General features: G+C 37.5%; 1 protein-coding gene across 7 annotated transcripts in view; it reads right to left on the reverse strand.

Annotated features, from left to right (window-relative positions):
* RPS6KA5 (ribosomal protein S6 kinase A5) overlaps positions 1 to 25,665 on the reverse strand; it is a 92,299-nt gene extending 66,634 nt beyond the window's left edge. For 2 of the 7 annotated variants that reach the window (XM_052782978.1, XM_052782977.1), the window contains exons 1-3: positions 25,411 to 25,665; positions 13,082 to 13,153; positions 553 to 771 (exon numbers count right to left, since the gene is read on the reverse strand). In XM_052782978.1, the coding sequence (XP_052638938.1) occupies positions 553 to 771; positions 13,082 to 13,153; positions 25,411 to 25,483 (364 nt within the window). In that variant the 5' untranslated portion in view covers positions 25,484 to 25,665. Of the gene's footprint in view, positions 1 to 552; positions 772 to 13,081; positions 13,154 to 16,241; positions 16,456 to 25,192; positions 25,212 to 25,410 lie in introns of those variants that run through there. The other 5 variants (XM_052782981.1, XM_052782980.1, XM_052782982.1 and 2 more) reach the window with 5 other exon arrangements.
* Positions 25,666 to 25,948: the final 283 nt, after the last annotated feature.

Consider the following 25,948-nt stretch of genomic DNA (forward strand, 5'->3'; position numbering starts at 1 on the left):
TACCAACTAATCCCAGTAACAAAGTCACACTTGGTCATCACACCTTACCAATAGCCTCTGTGCCACATACACAAAGGCAGCATGCAGAGAAAAACTGAATCACTTTAATGCCCATATTCATATAGATTAAGACCTTTTTCATTCATGGTAGCAGCTTGTCTGAAAATCTGTAGAAAACTAATGCAGTATATAATAATGGTTAAAAAAGTGCAAATCAAAATTGCATCTTCTAGGCAAGTTCAAGAAAATATTTCTCAGGTTTAGGTACTTATGGTCACATACATTTTTTGCTGCATCTAAGTCACTGATAATACATCCCCCCACCCTCCCTAGTCAGAGTAGCACACTGAAGTTCAAACAGGAAAACCACAAACACAGACACTGTTGAAGATGAACAGTATTTTACTTCCTATGGTGTCTCATACAATCTCCAAACACACAGTTCTTAAGACCACATTAAAAAAACCCTACAAAACATTAAGGAGATAAAAGGGCAGATTTTATTTTTTTTTCCTCCATTAACATAACACTTGAATCCTGAAAACTACTCACCTAAAATGAGATGAAGCTTTGTATCTGTCTGGAAGGCATAATGTAATGTGACCAAAAATGGTGATTGCCTAATGTGCTCCAACACTTGTCGTTCTGTCCTTGTGTGCTCAGTTGTTTTGGCTTTTTGAACTATTGTTGCTTTCTTCAGTACTTTCATGGCATACAGCTTTCCAGCATCGTGGCCGCTTACTTTCCTTACTAGGAACACTTTTCCATAGGCTTAAAGAAAAAGTGGGGAGGAAAAAAAAAAAAAAACAACAAAAAACAAGTCACCTACTCATACTACAGGTCTGGCTGATACCATTATTATTTTCAATTACTCATTGTTATAGCACACAGTGACCATTCAGGTTGAAATCTTCCAGAACACTTTGTTTCAGACTGACCCTTTCTGAGCAAAAATTCAACCAAATGAGCTTAGTGACTGAACACAGCAAGAGTGGGAAAAAAACAATCAGAGTTTCAGCATTTAAAAACAATTTTAAAAGCTGATGATTTCTTCCTTTGTAATAACCTAAAACTCCCATACCTCGAATTTAGCATGAGTTTGGAGTAAGAGAGATGCTATTTTTTTGTCCTCAAAATAGTCCGCCCATATTTGCACAACTTAGACGCATTCATTACTGGCTTTATAGCACTGAAGTTCCAAAAACCCATACAAAAGGCAATGAGTTCTTCCCATCAGTATTTAGTACACAGAAACTTTCTGAGGCTCCCATTCTAGACTTAAATGAGAATTAAGCTAGAGGAATTATCTCAAAAAGAAAGTTTTCTGAACACAAACAGTAAAAGAAATAGTCACCAGGACCAAAAAATAGTCTTTCTAGAGTTTCAAATTATTGAATCTAGGTGTTCTGTTTACATATTTGGTTAAAAATGCACTCCATACTGCAGCAATAAGCAGCAAATCTGGACTTCTTTTATTATTATTATTATTATTATTATTAAAAAGGACTCCTGAGAACTGTACACAAGTAAATTTGATACCTCTACTAGGCAAACCTGTAGAAACAGTAAAGGTTAGAATTAGTAGATACACAAACAGAATACTACGTGAAAGAATTAGCATTGCTTTTGTAAATGGTAATAATTATTTCTATTAATAATCACTCAAAGCAATCAGGAGGAAGGAACAATGATATGGTTGACTTATTTAGATTTCCAAGGTACTTAACAAGTTCCCTTACAAAAGGGTCTTAAAAACACTCAACAATCATGGAGGGGGTCCTCTTATGAATGAAGAGCTGTATTAGCAGACAAAAACCAAAAAGGTTAAAAATAAGTGTTCAGCTTTTTCAGTGAAAGGAGGTCACCACAAGAATTCATCCTGCCTGATTCAGTTATATATGAACAGTGAGGAAGCTGAATTTCTTGGTTTAGTAAATTATCCACTGCAACAGAAATCGAAGCTGACTGCTGAAAACTGTACCACAGTATCAAAATATTAAGCAGCTGAAAAATAAAATGGCAGATAAGATTCCAAATACATAATCCACGTGAAGTATGATAATAATTAGTTGTGCATAGTGTTATAATAGATTAAAAAAAACAAAATATCTGCAGTTACCATAGACAACCCTGTGAGAAAACACCATTGGTAATACAAAAAGCAAATAGACTGTTAGAACTTCAAGGAAAGTATTGAAGAGGAAAAACGGCACAAATGTACTGTCCCCCAAACCTTCAACACAAACACAGAAATCCCTTATGCTGTGGTATGAAATCTTTGTGTGCTCATATCTTAAGTGATGCACACTATTTCAGTCCCTCCTCTCTTCTGTCCCCAGCTCCCCTCCCCCATCAGAAAAAAAAGTATAAGTGAACATTAAAAAAAAATACAGAAAAGTATAAAAGAATTCTTCTAATTATGAAGGAAACTAAACACACTTAGACATTTTATTTAGCCTGAAAGAGTAGAGTACTTAACAAGATGCTAGAGAGTTAAAAATCAGAAATTGTATAAAGGTCAGTAAAGAACAATTTTACATTATTTCTAGAAATAAAATAACAAAGTTAAAATCATTTCGTATCAAGATTAAGTACTGCCCAAAACACACAAACGAATATGCTGTTAAGCTGTGAAACTACTGTTACATTATGATGCAGATGTCAAAAATGTGGACAGGTTCAAAAAGATTATATAAATTCTTGAGCAAGAGGAAAGTATACCAAGTGTTGCTGAACACAGAAGGGAATCTCTGGCTCAGGCAGACCCCAAGCTGCAGGCTGCTACAAGTTCACTAAGGAAACCATCATTGTATGCCTCTTCCTCTTCTTGTTGGGTCTCTTTAAGCCATCACATGAGACAGAAAGCTGAACCAGCTGGGTGTTTTGTCCAACCCCAATAATTATCTTCACATTACTTTCTCAAAGAGAATGCTCAAATATCTCAAAACTGTAAATGCACTAGGCAGGGCATACTGTCCTGATGTGAGACACTCAAATTTAGGTAGTCTTTAAAAATACTATAGTATCCACATAATTACTTACTGGGAGCAGTGTAACTCCAGATTTTTCCTGTTTTTTTCCAGACAGGTAATAGAGAGTTTTAAATTATCAAATGACATGCATTTTTTTCCTACAACTGTGTTCTGTTTCATCCAGTATACAGAAGTGATACTGCTCATATAACAAACAGTTCTTTTCAAGAAGTTCTTTACCTGCCTCATCACACCCTAAGGAATCATCACAAACTAAGGAATAATCCTTGCTGCCTTTACAGAATTATTCTCAGTAAGAGCTTTTATAAAATAAGTTTTCACAACATATCTCAAGAATGGCAAATAGAGTCAGAATAGGTTAGTGTAAACATATCTTTCCATTTTTGGAGACAAATGAGAGATATCCAGGACAATCTTTTTCAAGATGTTCAGTATTTTATCACATTCCCCAACTTTAATTGTAGTTATGATATCTCAAGTATATCTAAGTCAGACTCAATGGTCTGGGCATCAAGAAATGGATAACCACAGATGTAAAAAGATTACTTTAGTATAACAGGCATGGACCATAAATCCTGTCATGATGTACAGACACAAGGGATCTGAATCAAGGTTGTACAGACCACAATGTTGTGACCACAGTAATACTGTTTTGCATATGCACAATTTCAATGTTATTCACCTAATTTTCCAATACTGGATTTTAAATTATTTTTAGTGTCTGAAAAACAGACCCCTACTACTGAGACCACTGGTTTAAAAAAAATTGCTTCCGAAAGTAGTATTTACATCTTTTTAAGGCGTTACTTCTCAAAAAATGCAGGTAACACTTCTGCATTTTACTAACACACAACAAAAACAGTGGGGAGAATGGCCTTAGCTTGCATTTCTCAACTGCTTAAGGGAGCAGCCCTCATTTTCACCAATTTTCAGCTGGAGCTTGACATTGAACTTCCTTGTGCCTCTCTGAAAAGCCCAGTCTAGAACATTAAACAGAAGTTTCCTTAAATTCCTGGGAAACAGTAGTTTTATCAGAAATGTTGGATAACATTAAGTTAAGCTAAATTAAAATAAACAAAAAGCCCTAGATTTTAACACTTGGCTACCTGTATCTTTAATCACACTTTATAAGAACATACAAGAAAGCATCTCAAGTGGCAGAATGCTAGCGGTGTATTAACAACACCTACTACAGCTTTACATACAGCATAAGAGAAAATAATCTCGTAAGTGTAATAGCTGTAAGGAAATCTCTAGAAACTATACTAGTGTTATCATAAAAGCATTTGCAACATAGAGCTTTACCATGGTACAAATTGTTTCTTCAGAAATCTGAAAGGGACCGACAGAATGATGAGGATTCTCAGCAGTTTTGATGAGAATAAATCTTAAGTAGTACTATTTTAATCAAATGACTCATGATATATTCAACACCAGAATCTCTGATATCACCATGAGAAATCTCCTTAAAAGACAACACTGCAAAAGCAATTCATTTGAGTGGCAGCAAGGACAAGGTACATAAGCTAATTGCAAGAATACCCTTACCTGATAATCTTATTTCAGAAAAGCTTTTTTAATTTCTCAGAGCTACATTTTAATGTTCACCCTCATAAAATCTGATGCACATCTCAAATACTTCCAAGGCAGAAATATTTAGCCAGCAATATAGCCCCCATAAAGAAACACACACAAAGTCACCAAATATTCATACGCAAAATTCATTAAAAATATTTTAAATTATGGAAGAACTGAAATACTATACAATACATACTATATATGTATATACACACATACAGAAACTATGTTAGACTGACCTTGCAGTTTATTAAGAGAAATAAAATAAAAATTTAAAGTTAAAGAAAAAAAGCAATCATTAGTTGCAGATTGATATAGATATCAGGCCTGTAAGATGAATAAGAGATTTCATACAAACAATTTATACCAAATTTCCACTTAATTTGTGAGGCAGAAAAAAATAATTGGGGGTTAAAACTTTCCTTTCACCACTGCCTTTTTCACTATCATGGTTTAAACCCAGCCAGCAACGAAGCACCACACAGCCGCTCGCTCACTCTCCCCACGTCGGGATGGGGGACAGAATCAGAAGAGTAAAAGTGAGAAAACTCATGGGTTGAGACAAAGACAGTTTAATAGGTAAAGCAAAAACCACGCATGCAAGCAAAACAAAACAAGGAATTCATTCACCACTTCCCATTGGCAGGCAGGCGTTCAGCCATCTCCAGGACAGCAGGACGCCATCAACATTATTATTATTTGGGAAGACAAATGCCGTAACTCTGAACGTCCCCCAGTTCCTTCTTCTCCCCCCAGCTTTATATGCTGAGCATGACATCATATGGTCTGGAGTATCCCTTTGGTCAGTTGGGGTCAGCTGTCCCAGCTGTGTCCCCTCCCAACTTCTTGTGCACCCCCAGCCTACTCGCTGGTGGGGTGGTGCAAGAAGCAGAAAATGCCTTGACTCTGTGTAAGCACTGCTCAGCAATAACTAAAACATCCCTGTATTATCAACACTGTTTTCAGCACAAATCCAAAACACAGTCCCATACAAGCTACTATGAAAAAAATTAGCTCTCCCCAAGCCAAAACCACCAAATTCATAGTAATACACATCATCGTAAGTAACAATTCAGCAAGTCATTAGAATATTCTGAAGTACAGTTGCTGAAAGACAATTAATTAAAAATATAAAGTATTCTTTGCTTCTTTAGTCTATCTGTGTAAATGCAAGCACATTAAGCCATTGCGTCATGCCAGCTAATTCTTACAGAGAAAAAGGCAAGCAATTCTTATTGTTTATAGCACACAGGATGGTTTATGCAAACTTCTAAATCCATCAAAACTTGACATTTGTATACAGACAGTTTTAAAGCAATGTTTTCAGGCATTAACATAAGCTACACCTCTTTCTTAAATTACTTCTTTACTGTCAGCGTAGGAATAATCATGAGACAACAATAGGAAAAGACTCAGAGGTACAAAATATTTAATGAGTTGAATAAATTTCACTGTATTCCTGCACAATATATGCCTGACCTCCTTCCTCTGCACTTTTTATTGTTGAAATAGTCTTAGATTTACTCTTCCTAAAGAATTTGGAGGCAGAACTGTCACTGTGCAGATATCTGTCCATACAAATTAAAATTTGGGATGTGGCAAAGTCAGAAAGGCATACAGGTCTAGCAGACAAAAACAACAAAAAAAAAGCACCAAGCCAAAAACTTAACAAAGATCAAATAATAGCATTCTGAATAAACATTTCCAATTTTTACTGTCTGCCACCAAACTGTCAGAGATGAGGCATTCTCTGTCATCTTTCCTTAAATACCAGATAGGCAAGAATCTTTAATGGTCTGTTTTCAGTATCATTGCTTCCCCAAGAACAAGTTCCCTGTCCCGCTAAACAAGTGACTGAGAGATGATAAATAAGAAAGGCAGAAAGTGACAGGAGAGGGTAAGCTGCATCTTAAAATATACCTTCTATCAGCATTTTGCTTTTTTACCTTTAGCTTTTTAAAAACATACATGTTATTACAGTAAATAGGCATGGCAGGCAATAAATGCCTACCTTTTTTTCTTTAAGGAAAGTAAGTTTTTAGAAGGCTCTCTTATGTAAGACAATCTACCACTAGATAAGCATGCCATTCATTTTTAATTATTACAAAAATTACAGGAAATTATTTTCTGCAAAATTGCTTTGAAGGCATTGCATAGTGCTGAAGTCAGATAAAGTCAGAACAATTAACTAATAGCTGCCTGGATCATCATCTTACTTCCTTCTTTCCTTCTTAAGCATAGGATTGCATTTGCTATGCTCTCCAGTTATACTGAACCAATTCTGACATTAGTTCCAGCAAGAATCTTTGCTACTGATCTGCAATTTAATGTCCAGATTCTTTCAGAATTCTCTGATGGATGAATGGGACAAATTTCTCCAAGTTCCAGGTTCTTAGATTGAAAATAGTCCCCTCTCTTCAGTCTGCTCTTCATACATAAAACTAATTCCCTATTTCCAAACTCCATCTCCGATTAGCTATCCACCTTCCATTCAGTATTCATCATAGATGTCCTCAGCAGAAACTGAAATAAAATATTAACTGGAGTTTGGAATTATTTTTAGACACTCCCTAATTTTGGCTCACTCTCCTGAGCACAGTAACCCCACTTCTTTCTTCCTCCTCCTTTTATGAGAGAAGAATATTTTATGTTTTCTTCAATATGCTTTGAAAGATCTAATTCACAGTCTTAACTTTATCGGAATACTTTCTGACCTCTTAGATGGAACTTCATTACACTTTCTTGTATAACAAGATTTTTGAGGTGATTATTTAAATCTGACATTCATCCTACCAATTTTCTTCCTTTCATATGAATATATGCTTCAGATTCTAAGTATCTTCAACATATACGGAGAATATCCTTCCCATATAAGCACTTAATTCCAAAAGATCATGTATAAAATATTGTCTTTTATATAGGGCAGTTATATTCTTGTTTCTAATTATTTTTTGCCTTCATTACCGCTTGAACTACAGTCCACTAGACTGGATTACTGGGACACATGCTCAGGAACCACTTGTATTGTCTCTTCTTAAGCATAGTTGAAAGACTGAACGAAAGTGGCATTTATTAAAATCAGAAGAAGCAACAGTTGAGTAGAAAAAAAGAATAATCTATGTATAGAAGAATGTATGACCCAGAATACACTCTACATGAATAACGTTTTTATTTTAAAAACACATTTACAAAGAATGAAGCCAAGTGGGCGTACATAAACCAACACAGCCACCTTCTCTTGTTGTTCCCTTTGTGACTTTGGGAAGCAATTATATTACTTTGCTATAAAGTAACCTTGTTCTATAGAATAGACACTAGTTTTCTATGTCACAGGAAAAAAAGCTTTAACTAGATAGTAGACAGCTGGAAACATGAATTCAGTAGACAGGAAATCTGAAAATTCCAAATTAGCAAGGCTATACAGTAACAGCAGAAGAAAAGGACTTAAACAAAAACAAAAACAGACTGGAATTTCAGAAAATATATACTGAGTAGAACATGGGCAAGTCAGAGAAGTCAAGTAAGCAATAATTTGTTCTCAGAGCAACAAGTACATTATTAATAGGTTTATTAACAGTGGCATACTGTCCTGTATTTTGGTTTACTGATGTAAAGTGTTACTGATTTCTTCAGTGGGGAAGTTTATGCCATTAATAGCTCCTTAATGCAATGTAAAAGGATCCAACTTGGATTAAAGGCTACTAACTCAGATTTTTTTTCTTCCTTGTCTTTTCCTGAGAGACTCAGGTCACAAGAAGAATGTGTATACTATGATATTCTTTTAACACCAAAAAGCAAAATACAACAAGCATGCTTCCAACTGAGAGTGTGTGTACAAGAACAAACCAGACAAAGGAATGCAAGAAAGAAATGCAAATTAAAGAAAATAATAAGTATGAAATTATGCTAAGCCATACCATGAAGAAAATGTTACCAAAAAAAAAAAAATCAGGAGAAACATCAGTACACAAGGATACTATTTCTAGTAATCTTAAAGTTTGTCTTTTTAAAAAATAAAACTTAAAAATGAAGATTTAAATAAACCTTCACTGCTGTTACCTGAAAAAAAGCACCACCAAGTCTATACGAAACTACAAGAATTACATATACTTAAGCAAGGTATCATTTAATTTAACATATTTTGAGTATCTTCTTTAGTTATCCCAGTTGCTTCATAGCAGACTATATTTAAAATATTATAATTAGTTAAAATAGCATCTACAGTCATCACTTCATATGGCTGTGAGGTTTTGGTATATTCTGCCTTGCATTACTGTAGATCATTTAAGTATCAGATAGTTTGAAAACACTTTGCATGCTGCCTAACTCCACAGTGAAGAATTGTAAAACAGCATCACAGCTTTTATTTAGCATTAGCTCTATTACAGTACTATCAGTAATACCTAAAAGCTCACACCAGGATAAGGCTTTCACTGCCAAGTAAAGATAGCTCTTGCCTAAAAATACAGAGCAACATGTGAACAGAAGCCATCAGATGCCCTCTTCCTCCTTTTTCTTTAAATTGCTCCCAAAAAAGCAATAGTATGCCTTTTGCCTCTGTGAATCAATTTCTCTAAGACAACCTCAACCCCCAACCCTATCTTCAGCTTCACAGAACTTACTACTGTAAAAGAACAGAGAAGTTCTCAAAATTGTCAGAAAAAAAACCCCAAAACCCAACACCCCAAAACAAAAAACCCCCATGGTTCTCTCTTATCATCCTGCCCATAATTTGGGGGCAAGTCACTAATGGAGATACGATGGTTGTTTGGGGAAGCCTCCAGGTTCCAGGAATCACCCTGCCTTCCCCACAGACCCTGATTAAAAACAAATGAAAAAAGGAAAGAAAAAAAAAAAACCAAAACAACAAAACACCCCCCCCCCACACACACCCCCCCCACTTGAAAATAATTGAATTATTTCAGATTTCTGAAATAATGAAATCACTTTTTTTTTTTCCTGGCTGAAAGGTAAAAGGCATCTAATAAGCACCTGCAACTTGCAACCTAGCCAACAGGCAGTTACTCTTTAGAGAGACATCATCTAGCTTCACTGTAATTACATTGCCAAGTATACATAGAAGAAAAAAATCTTCCTTTCTCATTCTAATAGAATAAAAACTACAGAACAAGATAATTCAGACTCTTGCTTACCAATACAGAAGGCATGCAAATATCTTCTGAACTTTTTCCTCATTTTTTGTGAGAGCAGTCCTAAGGACGACAACTGAAATGCAGACGAGTAGTTTTGTACAAGACAGCACAAGTCCTAAATAAGGCCTTACTCTTGTACACTATCATTTAAGACAAGTCTGCAATACAAGCCTGGTATTCCAAATATTTCTGACATTATTGTGATTATAGACAGTTTTCTTTATGCTTCTTCTCATTCCCCCAAGTAAACATATATTCTGGTACAAAGAACTGAGAAGTCAGCTTGGTCATACTCGCTCATCAAACCTCAATTCAGGTATGAGAACAAGAAGTTGCAGGCCTAAACAGGGCCCTACAACTCATGACACAACGCACTTTAGATCTTGTAGCAAAGTTTGCATGCAAACAGGTGGTTAGAGTCTTATGAAGTTTTTGAAAAACAGTCTCTCTGCTATGGAAATCGTGGAGAAAAGAGCAAGGTGCATCGCACAGGAAAAACATACAGTAAGACAGCTAAATAACTGAATGTACAGCCCCAGACTTTTGACGTGCAGCAGATACTGCAAGGTCTACAGCATTTAAATTGGTTTTCCATACTTAAGATGGAGTGCTTGCAGAGTAATTCTTTTTATTGACAAGGTAGTTCTAGAACCTCCTAAAAACTAAGTTTTTACAAAGGGGGTTGAACATTATTAAACTAACAGCACCAGAGTCAATTTGTACAAGTTTTCTGTGGTTCTGTAACAGTAGGCCCAATACTCACAAAAATTTGTTTCACAGTAGAACGTTTCAGGATCATCTTAGTCAAATGGCCAATATCTTGCTTCAGTTTCTGTTCTGCTCTTTCAAGTCAATGAAAAGGACACAGAAACTCTTCTGACCATAACAATTAGAAGTACACTGAAAGTGAAGGTGGTGGTGTGTTCAAAGCTGCATCAAAATTTTGTTGGATGATATTTACAGAAGAAATGCCTTAACATAGGTGTATCCTATCGTGAAATAATGTTCTTTCAGAAACCTCCTGCAAGAACGAGAGGGATTTTTGCTTATTGCAATCCCCAGAATGCTTCTCAAGCTAGGAAATTAAACATCCTTAGCAAGAACGTCTAGGAAGGCTGCAGAATCTCTACTACTGAAGGCTTTTGAAAACAAATCATTGTCAGGGGTGATGCAGGTGTAACTGACACTGTCTTGGGCCAAGTAATTAGAGGACTTCAAGTCCATTCCAGTGCTGTTTTCAGCGATTCCATGTTACTGCAAACACTGACAATTCACAGATGGTCACTTCCCCAAAAGCAAACAGAACTAGCTCCATTCTGATCAGGTCATTTGCATTTAACACTGTCCAGTAATCGGCAAGCAACAACCTCTAACATACCTAGTGCACTAGTCATAGCTGTGATATGCTTAAGACTGAATAAAGCTTTTTGACTGCCCTGATAATCTAGATTTCTGAAGCAAGAACCTCAGCCTATGATTGAAATTACATATTAAAAAAGCGTAACTAGCATTTCCTTGACATAAAAAAATACTACTCTTCCTACAAATGCCATTTCAGGATACCCAAGGTATCCTTGGATTCCTGAAGTTTGCAGGAAACTTTTAGTCAGTTCTTGAAATAGTTTGAAGTCTACCAAGACAGATGTTTCTGGAGCAACATGACTACTAGAGCAGGATGAAGACAGACAAGCACACTTCCTCAGCTTTTTTTTTTTTTTTTTTTTCCCTTCACACATACACACTGTCAATCCCATTGTCAACCCACTGAAGAAGCCTTTTCTGAAAGGGGTCACTAATCAAAATTACCCTGTTAACCTGAGTGAATAGGATTGCTTTGCACTATGAGCTTAAGGACTACCTCCTATGATTAAGAGTATCCCAGGCCAAAAGAAATTACCTGTTCATGAAGAAGAGAGGACAGGAAGGTAGCAATGAATGACAGACAACAGTTTAACAGCAGCAAAAGGGGTATTTCAGAGTTACTGCCTAAAGACAGTAGGAGGAGGTCAGGCTACTACTAGTCTTAACTTGAAGACTGACACTTAAAAAACCACCAAAACTTACTTTGTATTCCAAATGCAATAGTTGTAATATTAAGGTGATCTCAGACTAACGGCAGTGGTAAGGAAAAAGGAAAAAATTCAGGCATGGGACTAGTTTTCATATATACACAGACACACACATGTACAATTAAAAATCCAACCAATGTTTCCATCAGCAAGAGAGAAAGACATCCTCACATAAATGCATAATTGTAAGTAATTTCATTTTTGTCAACCCCACTCAGACCAATACTGGCCACTTCAGAACAGCATAGCTGCTTCTACCTATGAATATGCAACACATATCTATGAATATTAAAGCCTACTTGCTTCTACCACTAACTACTGAAATTTAACAGCAAGGGTTGAATTTTTAAGCCTGTTAAATTTAAATTTTAAAAAATTTACTTCAGAAACAGAAAAATATACCCTCAAGTTATTTAATGGCTTAATGAATTTATGAAATAATCTGTATGACAGCTACATGTGAAAATCAAAACCCTTTGCTCTTTTTAGTGGTGAAGCAGCTTGTGCAACTACAGCCTCACTGCTAGCCAGTAATGGCTGGTAACACCCAAAATTTAATATCATAACTAACTTATAACTTCTACAGACCTTAATGATAGTCCATCTTCATGATTATCCCGATCTACTCAACACTGCATCTGATGTTAATACTGACAAAAAAATGCGTAAACACACTAAGAATTATAAAAGTAGTTACTTTTAGTCTGTGTACAGGCCTGTGTGTGTGTCCCTTTAACAAAGGGGAAACAAAGCTCTTTTGTTGGCTACGGTCAGCAATCCTACAACATCATACCAATCTCCAACATTGTGCTGAAATCCACTATACAACAGTGAAAATTTTCTATCTTAAAAATTACTGGTATTTGAATAGGGCAACTCTGAAACATACAGTTAAAGAGTGGAGCATCCTCTTCATTAATGTACTAACATTACTGTTTTTTTCCAGAAATTCATGAAAACATAGTCTGAAAATTTAATGAAATTATCAAGATCATGCTTTAACTTAGATCATACTTTTCACAAACTGTATTAAATTGTCACAAATCTCAAGCCATTTATTTTCCATTTTTTTGAAAAAGTGCATCTTCAAAAGTGTTGTAAGCTAGAACATGACCTCCAATTTTGCACAATATTTGTGAGTAAAAAAGTGAAGAAAATTAGGCTATGCATACAGAAGTGATATATCTTCCTAAAGAATGTTACAATTACCAAAACCTCAGCTAGAAAACAAAAATATACTTATGAGTAATGTTTCCAACATTCAACTTAGAAAAATAGTGCATCTTACCCCCTGTTCCAAGAACTTTCAGGAGTTCAAAGTTTTCAATGCCAACTTTCTCTGCATGGCCTGTCAAATTTGCTGAAGGAAAAAAAAAAATCCAGTCAGATATGTAGTACACTGAAACATCATTCTGACATATTAATACAGCTTCAGTAAAAATAAGTTAGCAGATGAACGAAATAAGCAACACTAAAAGGACATTCCATTTGCATACTGTATTCTTTTAACTTGAAAAGCAAGGGAGAGCAATTTTCTTTCTGCCATCGGTGTTCCTGGATGTATAAAACCACAGAATAACAACTGAAGCCCATCTAGCTTATATACTCATCTTTCATCCTATCACTAGGCACCTCTGAAAGAGTCTAGTTCCACCTTGTCTGTAATCTCTACTTGCATAGTTATAGACAGCAATCAGGTCATTCCTTAGCCCTAGCACCCTGAATACTCTCATGTTCTTGGATTATATGGCACTTGGGATGACTTAAGCAGAGCTCCAATAACTATTCATGCATTTAACATAGGATTACTAAACCTATAAACACTCTCCACTACTATCGAGTAGGAAAGACCTTGAGTCTACACAACCAACAAGTCTGGAAAAATCTAAGTTGCTACAAAGCTGTTTCATTTGTTGGGGAGTTTGGGAGAGAAGATTCTACCTTTATACAAATTTATAGCACTTTTGAGTATTTTTTTTGTCTAACAGACATTTTTCTAAAGAGGGAAGTGAAGAACCCTATTTAAAAAACGAATTGTGGTGGGTTACTTTGTTGTTGGGTTTTGGGTTTGGTTTTTTTTCTTTTATAAGCTGCTATAAGAAAGCCTTAAGCAGTTCCATTTTTTCCATCCTTCATTCCTATCATAATATTATCCATCCATTTGCATCGGTATGACTGCAGGCCATTCAGCAAAACTGCTCATTGAAACAATCCAGGTTAAAAGCAGCAAGGCAAAAAAGGAACTAAGTTTGACTATTCCTAACCAAGTTCAGTTCCCTGATCCACTTTAACAAGCAGCTACATAAGCAGTTTTACTAGCACAATTAAGGATGCAGCATCAAGTAGCAGAGGCTGCATAAACTGTCATGGCTGCTAAGAGAATGCCTCTCAAAGAGCAACTTGAACCCACACTGTATGTTTAAAAGCTGGTATTAAAAGAAAAAAAAAAAAAGGCTTAAAAGATGTGCAAGAAGCTTTCAGGAGCAGTACAACAGATTTCAAGTATAAATATCTCTTAACCAAAAGAGGAAAACTCTTTGATAGGAGATGCTGAAATTAACTTGCTATGTTCAACAGCAATTCTCATTCGGTTTGATATTTCTAAGAAACTTTATCAAGACAGTGTGCTTTCTGAATTAATTATGAAAACGTATAGTTAATGTCCACTCACAGAACTGCAGTAACTCAACAACTCAAAACAAACAGAAAACTGAAAGCTTCAGAAAGACATCTCTCCGCAAAGGAGGAACAAGTATAAAAAATCCAAACACTAAATAAATGAAAAAGCAAATTTGTGGCTTATTCCAAGTCCTAGGAATCTGTACACACACACAAAATGCATCTAGTTGGGATAGGGTAACAGTGCTCTCATGCAAGGTACTGATTAAATCTCATCTAAAATATTATTTTCAATTCTTATCATTCATCTTTACAAGGGATTAATCCCACTTGGAATAAGTGCAGAGAGACCACTTGAAACTACTGGGAGATTAGAAAGTCTAAAAGAGCTTTCAGGATTTTTTTCTTGTACAAACAGAAGTACACAGGACAATGATTTTTGCAAATCTGAGGGAATCTACAAGCTATCCTAATACTACATGTAAAAAAACCCAACACACAGCACAGTGAAATTATTAGAGAAATAATACTTTTGTGATCAGTTCTATTTTAATAACATGTACTAGGCAATACAGTACCATAATCATTAACAAATCAATGAGGCAATATGCACTACATGAGTTGAACTGAAGCTTGCTGTACTATTTTCACTGCAAACAGAACAAATACTGTTGCTAGTGCTACATTGCAGTCATTGCTTAAGATGCACTCATGAGCCAAGAAAGGAGTAATAGCAGGTAAGGCAAATCTAGACTGATTTAGTGTCTATATAATTACAGTACATTGTTTCACAGTCAGAAAGCAGTCTGTCTTGAAGCAACTTAATATTACATATTACTCTTTTTAACAAGTACTAAGAAAGGTACTCAATGTATACAGTTTCAAAACAGTGTCTTTCCTGCCAAGGACAGCAAGAGTCAGGGACTATCCTAAGGAGACCTGGACTAGAGTGTCCATGGTTTTAATGAAGCAGTGGATGTCACTGAAGAGATTCAGGACATAGAACTTCTCTGGATACCAGCTAGGTAAGTGCTGAACTCAGAGTGGGAAGAAATATTTCACCGAGAAATCCACTGATTTGGATCTTCCGTTATGGAGTACTCCAGAAAGGTTTTACCATCTCACATTCTTTAACAGCTGTCAGCAGGCAGCTTTTCAATTAAACACCCTTGTAGAAAGCAAAACAGTCACTTAATCCTGCCATATTCTTGAAACTGAATAGGAAGACTGAGAGAGTAGAACACAGAGAAATGCTGCATCTCCAATAACAGGCTGAAGATTTGTAGTGCTGGCTATAGTCCTAAAAAGAGATCAAGCCCTAAACTCAATTCATTAAACTGTACCATAAACTCAATTTAACTTGTATTCCACATTCAGTAACATTAGTAAAACCTTTCCCACTTTAATGAAGTTACACAGTAAAAAGCTGAGTGATTCCTAGTGATACCTTTGAAACAACTACATAATAATTCAATGTGAGTCGTAATTTTGCACTATCCACTTAATTCCATTTTTACTTCCATTTAGGATGTTTAACTGCCTTATCTTTAACAAAAAATTAAATGTCTTGAAGGTTATTGTAATATTATTTTCATAGTAAAAGGCGAAAACTACATCAGAAATAATATGATCACTATAAAATAAGTCCCACCTCATTTTTTTTGCATTATATTGAGGAAAAAAGCCATCCCACAAGATCAGATAGCTAAAAGGTGCTGCACAACACAAAGGTATGATAGGACACTTGAGACATACAAACTTTCTCTCAGAATTACTCCCTATAAAGCAAGAAGTAGAATTATCCTTAATAAAAATAAAAAATAACAAACCTTCAAAGCTCAAAAAAAAGATTAACAATTCCCAGAAAGTGCTTCTCCCAATGTTGCCACGGCTGGCAATGGCTTGCTCCAACAGCCTCAGTTGCTGCACTCAGTCCATCTCTGAAGTCATACCCCAAGAAAAGCAAGCTGAAGAGCTGGTGTCTGTGCCACGTTCTTTCCGATGACACTGCTAAAGCAGTTCTTTGTCTTCATCTGCTGAAATCAGGCACAGCACTTCTTGACATTCTAGATGAGATGAGATGCAGTTTCTCCAGAATGAAAGTCATCATACCAACATTTCCTTCAACTTGCTTCCAGGAGCATAAATCCCCGGAGATCTTCTATTGACCAGTCACTCTCAGGAACCCAAATGACCACTGCTGGAGGACCCTTCACAAGGAAGGCTTTCCGCAATTACAAGATAAATATTCCAAGTTTGAGAGGCTTTAAAGGATTGCAACAAGAAGGCTACTACTACTACCACTGACAGAACAGTGAAAGGCTTCTCCCACCTCACAGACATCACCATGCTAGGATTGGTATCAGAACCTGACCCAACAACTGCCTGTGCAAACTGCACGAAGACAACGTATCTGTCAAGAGTGCAACAAGGATGTACACTCCAGCATCTAGCTAGCAGTATTTCTAGTAAAAAGTACCATAGTATTTTAGTGTATGCAAAGATGCCATTCAGAAACAGCAGCTTTAGGAAACCTCTTAGGTTAAGAATTGAGTGCAAAGAAAGCAGTTTTGGAAACAGAAAATTTACTTCTCCATGCCCTTTTTCTTCAAGTCTGTTGACGCATCACCTGAGTACCACCAAGTTAGGGAACTAAGCTTGGACAGGAAGAAAGTACTGTCCAAGTCAACAGGATGAGACTTTCTCCACAAATGATCTGAAGCTACACATGACACAGCAGTATAAAGAATGGTGGTACATCATGAAGAAAAGCAGTAAGCTGACTGCACCTTCTAGGAGACAAGCTAACTGCTTAGGTGCACAAGTAGGAAAAGCTTCCATTTACTGATTTTCTACTGCAGTCCACAGTCGTCAGCACTGGACCAACATGGTAAGAAGGAGTATGCAGCTGAGGGCAACAGCAAGATACAACAGATCAACCCAGAAACAAAGACTAAAGGGAAAGGCCAAGACATCGTGGTATCCATAAAATCAAAGATGAAATAATGGTACTGGTCGCAATTATCACCTCTGAAAGCAAAAAGAAAGCAAATATCTCGAAATATTCTCACTACAAAGACAAACCTGCTCATGCAGAGACACCAATGCATGGAGGTCAGTATTGTCGTTCTCAGCCCCCTGGAGGTAGGACAGTCTGTTTAACTCTAGGAACCAGAACAAAGTATTTCTGCTTGATGGAGGATCTCCAGATGACATAACAGACATGACTGTCACCTGCACTATACCTGAACTTTGAGACAGCCAAGTGTGAAGTAAGAACTGTGCAAGCTGGTACTGTGTCATGACTCTATTTGCTTTTAATTTAATAATAATAATTGAGGTTTAATTTAAATAATATTTCAACAGTGGTTGTTTTCAAGTTAAAATGTTCTGTGTCCTCTGTTTCTGGACTCCATTACATACAGATTTTGAAGCAGACAAAACTAGAGCTTCCTCTACTGAACTAGACCAAGCAACCCTCAAAGACAAGCTCTGCCTGAAAGCTGTGACTTGTCTCTGCTATTATCTGCAATGTGAGACCAGCTCTGCTGTTTTATTGAGCAGAACAATGAACTTCAGACAATTTAAAGCAGAATAGAGAAAGCAAGAAGGAAAAAAGGACAGAAGACATTCTGTAATATTTCAAACTATTAGGTATCCAATGCCTGGTACCAAGACCAACTTGATTCTAACCTGTTACTTCAGAGAATGGCCCATCTCCACTCACCTAACAGATCTACTTTTTTAAGTCACAGCAACAAAGAACAGATGCTGTTTTCAAAGTTGTATGAACACAAACCTGAGCTCATCCCTTATTCAGAACGAAGAGTTCCTTAATTTCAAGGAAAAACACCCAAACTAACACATTCCTTTCTGGGGAAAAAAAAAAAAACAAAAACAAAAAACCAAACCACCCCAAACCAAAACAACAACAAAAAAACCCCACACAAACCCCAAAAAACACCAAACAAAACCCAAAAAGTACGACGTAACAGAAACTACGCAACTGTTGCTTGTTAGACACTGAAGTAAATGCACTTCGGATATAATACTGTTTTTCTGCTATATATAAAATTATACTTTGATTGTAACTGGTTACAGCAACTGAGAACTATTTGTGAAGGGAAGTGAAAAATATTCTGCAGTCCTTGAAATGTGACAGACCATCACCAACCAGTAATTGTCAGGTCACTGAACAAGAGTACCATTTAATCAGGAAGGACAGGGAACTACCTTATAAACTTGAAAAGGAATTTAAAAACCATACCATCTCAAGAACTACCTGCATTTTTCTTAGGCCAAAAAAGAATTTAGAGCAAAAATAAACATGCACACAGTTCAGAACTCGCATCGAAGAAGAGAAAATGCAATTCATGTTACTCTGAACTCTAGGATCACAACTAAGATAACTGGGGTGACAACTGTTCATTCTCTGTAATATTAGATGCTTAAGGAGAAGACCATCTGAACGGAAAAAAAAATTCAAGATCTCACAAAGCTGCTGATGCCATTCTAGAAGGCCTGGAAGCCAAAGCTTTACACAGCCAAAGATGACAAAGACCTCTGAAGTACTAGCTAAGCGGAATACAGTGTGTGGAAATTCAGAAGCGTGAAATGCTGTGGGGAATGTGATAGGAAACTATCATTACCATTATGAAAATAGACTGAAGCTGCAGAAGACCATCCCAAAGTTATCATTCGCACATCAGAAGCTGAAATAAAGATAAAAGTGCGGACATTTGAGATTAACAATCCAGACCCACAATAGTCTGAACTGGAAAATGTTCCTTGTTAAGATCCATGTGCATTCATCAGCAGTAGCCCTTTTGCTACTACGGAGGCAATTTTGCTATGAGGTTTGTCGTTACTGTGAGATGAATCACTATGAGGTCACCAAAACTCAACCTAGAAGCACGTTCATGGTTAGTTAGAAGATTAATGTGCAGTAACACTATACATCACAAAATAGCCAAAAAACCCCAAAGTGTAATTAGGCAAGATGCTAATGAATAAAGGTGCTATAGATAATCTAATGCTGAACAGAATTGAAACAGTCAGATCAAAAGAACAGATATCTAAAGACTGTGCATACCTTTTCAAACAAGAAATTCTATCTAAATACAAGATATGAATCACCTTTGGTCTCTATCATCAGAAATCAGCACAACACTTGAAAAAAAAATACACTTTATTGAATCACAGGCCCTTTGGACACAGTGTTAAAAGTAACAGAATGTAGATTAATTTATCAACAAAAGAAGAGCAACTGACAATTTAAATGTTGATGGAAGGTATTTACATATTAGTTCATGCAGACATTAATCAGGAAATTTAAGAATTATCTTCAGAATTATCCTCCCTCAGGTAAAGCTTTTATAACCATCTGTCCAAGCCAGCATAAAATATTTACAGACATCAACAAAAAACAGGAAGAGGAAACAATCACAATAGATCCCAGAACAAAACACAAAAACAAATAAAGTGACTGCATGTAAGGCAAGTCCTTCATAAACCAGGTCATCTGCCTATCTACAGAATGAGTCAGAAGCAAAGAAATCTTAGCAGAGCTTGCACCTCATCATTAGGATTGTATAATGGTTAGAGAGATAGAGAGAATGTTTACCTAAGATATCAAATGATGCAAAGCAATGAAGGGGATCCAACAGAAATATTTACATGAAGAATATAGCTGCAAATCACACCCTCAGATACTCAGGCTTTCTCATATGTTTAAGCAAGTCTGGCAAGTGTTTTCTGAATTGCCTCCTGAATAAAATCCTAAAGTGCACTGAAGTGGCATGTAAGCCTCCTAACTCTTTTGTGGAATCCAGCATGAGCTTTTATACCATCACATTTAGAATACATTGAAACGAAGCGGAACAACACGCTGACAATTAAGACTGTGACTACCAGTCCTCACTTATATTACATGTTTTATGGAGTATCACTGAAGCAATGAGAGCAAAATGAGCAATGGTACCAGACCCTTTTACAGATCATTTTAGCCAGGTTTGTTAAATTCCAAAGCCTGGAAAAAACAAACAAACAAACGATTAATAGTCATGCTACTCCTTCATAATCAAAGCTTATCATAATCAAAGTTACCAGAAGATAAATAACAATAAATTCCTAGACTACAAAACATTTTTTAAAAGTATTGATTCTGTAAAGAGTAAAACCCAGAGATTTAAGCTGTATTAAGGATGATCCATAAACTTACTCTTAAAACACACTTTATACTTCCCATAGCAATATGAGAACACATATATTTGAGTGCTCAAAAGAGGAAAGTGGAAGTAAAGGCAATCCAAGCTTTGAAATATTCAACTATTAATATCTCCCAATCTCTGAACAATAGAGAATTAGTACATAGAGCCAAATAAAAAAAAAATCTGTCTTACAGAAAATACAAATTTAAAAGTATCTTTAAACTTTCATAAGAACGTTTCCTTTCAAAAATAAAAAACAGAATACTGTAGAGGTGCCAGGTGTAGCTCCATAGCAAAAGTTGAATACTCTATTTAATGCGTGATTCATCATGTTTTTTAGCCATAGGAATTTTCACAATGCCTTACAATGTAACATGAACCTTACCATTTACAAATAAATCCATTCTAGTTTAAGTTCTCATTCAAGAAGGGGTGTACCGACTACTAAGAAAAAAATGAATTCTATGCCAGCTGAAACCAGGACAAGGGGTAACTAAGAATTTGCAACATTAAACCCTTCAAATAGTCCATGTCTTTATTGTCTGAAGCCTTTTATAGTTTCATGCTGAATTATAAGTTAAGACTATTTGACTCAAGTAGAAGTTCCAAATTCTTCTACCTCTGGAGCCCTGCAGCCCATTGCTACATTGACTTCTGGGCTATACGTACCTTTTCACATGCCACGTGTTACAGTCAGACAAATTGCAAACTAAAGCAAGTTCTTTAGCCCAAAGTTTGTGATAGCATTAAAATGAATCCAGCGTCCTCTTCAAAATGGATTTGTCAAAAGGAAAAGAACAATGTCTTAAAGCAAAACAAACAATATATGTATAGACTATCGTCCGTACATTCATGGAACATCTCTCAAGTTCCCTCCAAGATCCCATTTTGCTAATCTCTGCCTCTCGCTGGACAAAGCGGGGAGTGCACATGCATGTTGCAAAATGGGCAACCTCCTACCTAGTCACATACACTGAAGGTTCAGGATCCTTTGATCCTTATTTTGTTTTGTCCCCAAAACAAGAGCTACAATAGAAGCTCTTGGGGGGAAATCTCAGTATTAACAGTTCTATTTCCTTCTTAGCTTCCTACCTCACAAGTCTTTCCCTCTCCGCCCATATCCTTCCCTATCACACCAAAATTTTTCTCTAATAGGCTTTACATTTGCCATTGTTCAGTTCCACAGCATTACCAGGAAACAGAAAATGTGAAGAGGCAATGATATTCTTTCTTAACTGTAAATAATACGTAACTTATAGTACAATTTCTAATCTTTTTGGAGACCTAACTCTGAGGTTAGCCTTCAAAAAATAAAACTGCTTCCTTTACAAGATTCCAGAAACAGATAATGCAGAAAATTTCATTTTCTTATTATTTTCACTGGAGAGCTTCAGTGAGAATCAGAGACCGTCACCACTTCCTACCATTTGATCTTTGGCATACTTTTTCTTCTAATTCCTGAAAAGAGAAGGTGATTCTACTTTCCCAAGAGACTCGTTTCCTTCCCAAAGTGAGAAAAGAAAGATGGTGACTATTCTTCAGAGGCTGAATTGTGAGGTTTCTATCAAGGAAAAAATGGTTTGCGTGACAGGAGGGGAAAAAAAAAAAAAGTTGCTAAATATATTAGGATAAAATCATTATTAACTTAAATGTGTCCTAAAAGTCACTGCTGTGTCTAATCTGCAAAATAACCAACTGAAGGAACAACCATTGAAGCACATGCATGCTTACATTTTCCCCAGCAATAGGGAGACATTCTGATTCTTTGCATCATTAAAATATATATACACAGAGTGGTGCCCAGTATTTGTAATACAAGTCACACAGCGTCTCACAGAGGCACTCAGATGTTATGCACCACGGTTCCTTCCCTATCACAGACCCAATCTACATGCCTATGAAGTGATGTTTTTTCAGCAATTGCTTTTTTGGTCACACAACAGAGGAGTTTCAGGGCCCTAAGAAAATGGGCTATAGAGCAAAAATTAAGGTTGACCCTACATATCAAAGCCAGTACTGTAATTTCAAAGTCAAAGTTTAAAAGAAGTCAAACCATGGTACGATAGGGTTAACAATCAGCTGGGAGCCATGTAGAAATAGCACTGCATATGCTCTAACTGTGCATTTTCATATGCCACAATACTTGCTTGAAGGTAACAAGAATCATCTGTTTCATTCTTGAAGATACTCATTTCATCTTAAATTCAAGTTTTATAGTATGTTCACTTACTCATTTGACCGTAATCAATGCCTGTCTCTAACTTGGAATTGTTCTAAAAACATTAAACAAGACCCAAGTAATTGCAAATGCAAAGTATAACTGTAGGTTCACCTGCATTTAGTTGAATTGAATACATAATTCTTTGTACTTTGAGTTTGTTATCAAGAGGTTCAAGCAACAACTTCCACAGTATGAAAATGAGACACTTCCTTCTCAAAGAAGCCACTATTTCTACCACAGTAGTACAGTCTTTTAAAGTATTGTGGAGACTGACCTCTTTTTCATCTGCCAACTGACAGCTACTTTCGATATGTCATTCTAAATCATTCAATTAGTCACAGAGCTAGCAACATCAAAGAAAGAACACAGAGAGGAGGGGAATACTAGAATCTAAACAAAACTCATATTAAAAGGATATTCATGGTATACAACCTCAGTATTTAAGAACAACGAAGATCTTCTGGCTCCAATTCTAGTTCTTGCATGTCCCCTCACCCTCTTTACCAAAATGAAGCAAAAGTAAATAATCATGCTGCACACTTTAAAACTGTGGTGGGTTGACCCTAGCCAGCAGCTAGGTACTCACACAGCCAGACCCAATACAAAAAACTAAGAAAAATATCCAGAGTATCCTATAGATTATTTGTGTATTTCTGTATCAACAGAAGCTGACTGCAGTTTTTCTCCTCAAATTATCCTATCTCCGTGCACTGTGTAGAGCCAAGTTCTGAAACAGTATCTTGATACGTCTTGCATAGTGATGACACTATTGACACCTTCAGGAGTAGGAGTCTCCCAGGAGTACATGACAGAGCAGCTCCCTCCTCCACCCTAATGCTCCAGAAATAGATGAGCCATTGCTAGAAAGCATTTTACAGAAAGCAGAGTTTTCTAAATACTTAATAAGGAGAAGAGAATGAGGATGGGAGAAGCAACTGATTCCTATTAAGCTGACTTTCAGAAGCTTAAAACCACACAAACAAGGTTGAGAATTTTTAAACTAAAAGCAAGTATCAGTACTTCCTGAATCTACAAAGCTTTAAGATCCGGATCAAAATGAAAATTGCTTATTATGCTATATTAGACAGCTCTTTGTCTAGTTTATATGAATGTGTTTATTCCTCAAACTATCATTAAATAACTATTCCACAGGGATATGTGCTGTCTCAACTTTTATAAAAGAAATCTAGACATAGCTAGGTAAATATACAGAATAAATGTGTTCCACTTCCTTTCCCCCTTTCCCCTTACTCCTTTTTCTCCTGCACACTGAAATCTAGCAACACCCAACGAGACAAGTATGTTTTCCACCAGCTCTTTTGCTTCTTCTTGAAAGAAGGAAACTAAACTACAGTCCCTTTGCTTTCTGCGTAGCTATCAGGAAGAGTGCCTTTTTTTTTTTTTTTTTTTTTTTTTTAAACTGCAGTGATAGCTACGTTCCACTGGGGCACCTCCACCGAGCCCCTAGACCCGAGTGACAGGGGAACAGAAGGCTCAAGGCAATCGAAAAGACCCAGCACCACCACTTGCCTTCCCCATAGGCCCATTAGAGAATGTCAACTACATTAACCCGGGGGGGCTGTTGTCTCAAACTTTTGCGATGAACAGCATCATATAGTTACTTTTACTTTATCACAGAGAAAAAAGGAGAGAAAAGGAATTAAGGCCATGGGTTAATAGCACCTCCATTGTTAATAAATACAGAGAATATACAGCCTGATTATGTTTTACACGCACTTCTAAACAGTAAAATCTGGATTTACTGCAGTATTCAAGTTGCCTGGAAACTTCCGAGAAGCACAGGGTCCTTATTAAAAATATGTAAGGATCTTCCCCAACATAACAACCTAGGACAGAGCATTTCTGCTCTATCTTGAAAGGTCATATATATTTCACATGTTGAACTACTTCTCTAGAGGGTCTTAGGGTCTTCAAGTAACTACCAAGCTACAAGAAGATTCATAGACTGAAAAGCCAGATAACTCTGTGGTTACATGTTGGCACATTCACCTCCCTAGAATTCCGGCACTTCACCGAGGTAAGAGAAAAGCTGTCACATAAAACGACATCATTTAGGACTGTAACAAACAGCCCCCCCCCCCCCCAGTAGTGACACAGCCATAAAAGCCAAACGCACAATTAAAAAAAAAAAAAAAAGCTAACCCCTATCTGCTTCAAAAGTGTCAAATACCACTGGGGAAGTGGGACAGGGGAGACAAATACGCAGCAGAAGTCCAACTGAAATACTTTTTACAGAAAAAAAAAAAAAAGAAGGGACCCCTCCCCCGCCCCACCTCACACGCTCCTGCCCATATCTTTCAGCTCATCCTCTTTTTTCTTTTCCCCTCACCGAGATTTCCCTACTGGTCCCGATCAACTCTCTTGAACCTCCTGCCTCAGCACTTCTTCCCCAAGTCCCGGCAGCGCGGGCCCCCTCCGCCACCCCACGCGCTTCCCGCCGCCCTCCCCTCAGGCAGGAGCGCTCCCCTCAGCGCCCCCCCGTCGACACTCCCCCCCCCGCCATGACCTCCCCCGGCAGCCCCGGCCCCCCAGGCCCGCCCCGCTCACCGTTCCTCAGCTCGTGCTTGACGGTGAGCAGCGGCAGCTCCCCTTCCTCCACCGGGCCCGAGGGTCCCTCCATGTTTTCACAGGCGGGCGCTCCCCCGCCTCTGCCGCTCCCCGTGTGTGTGAGCGCGGAGGCGGGGGGACGTCACCTGGCCCGAGGCGGATTTTATTTTCCAGGGGCGCTCCGGGGGAGAGGAGCCATGCAGGCGCGCTGGGGGCGGGGGGCGGCTGTTATCCCCTCCGCCTTGGCGAAAACGGGGGGGGAAAAAAAAACAAAAAACAACCACACCACCCAACAACAAACAGTTATTAAAATACAGGGAGGCACACGCACGTCGGCTTCCCTCCCCCGGCTCTCAGAGCCAGCCCATGTCCTTGCGGCTCCCCTCCCCCTTTGCGCTGGCCGCCCTCCCCGCCCAACAGCAGGGAGCGGAGCGGAGCGGAGCCGAGCCCAGCGCGGCCCAGCCGGGATAGGCTGAGCGAGACGGGAGGAGGGGGCGCCCTCCGGAGCTGCTCCTACTCAGGCGCTGGCGCTCGCGCC

Source organism: Harpia harpyja, chromosome 3 (assembly GCF_026419915.1).
Source record: "Harpia harpyja isolate bHarHar1 chromosome 3, bHarHar1 primary haplotype, whole genome shotgun sequence".
NCBI lineage: Eukaryota > Metazoa > Chordata > Aves > Accipitriformes > Accipitridae > Harpia > Harpia harpyja.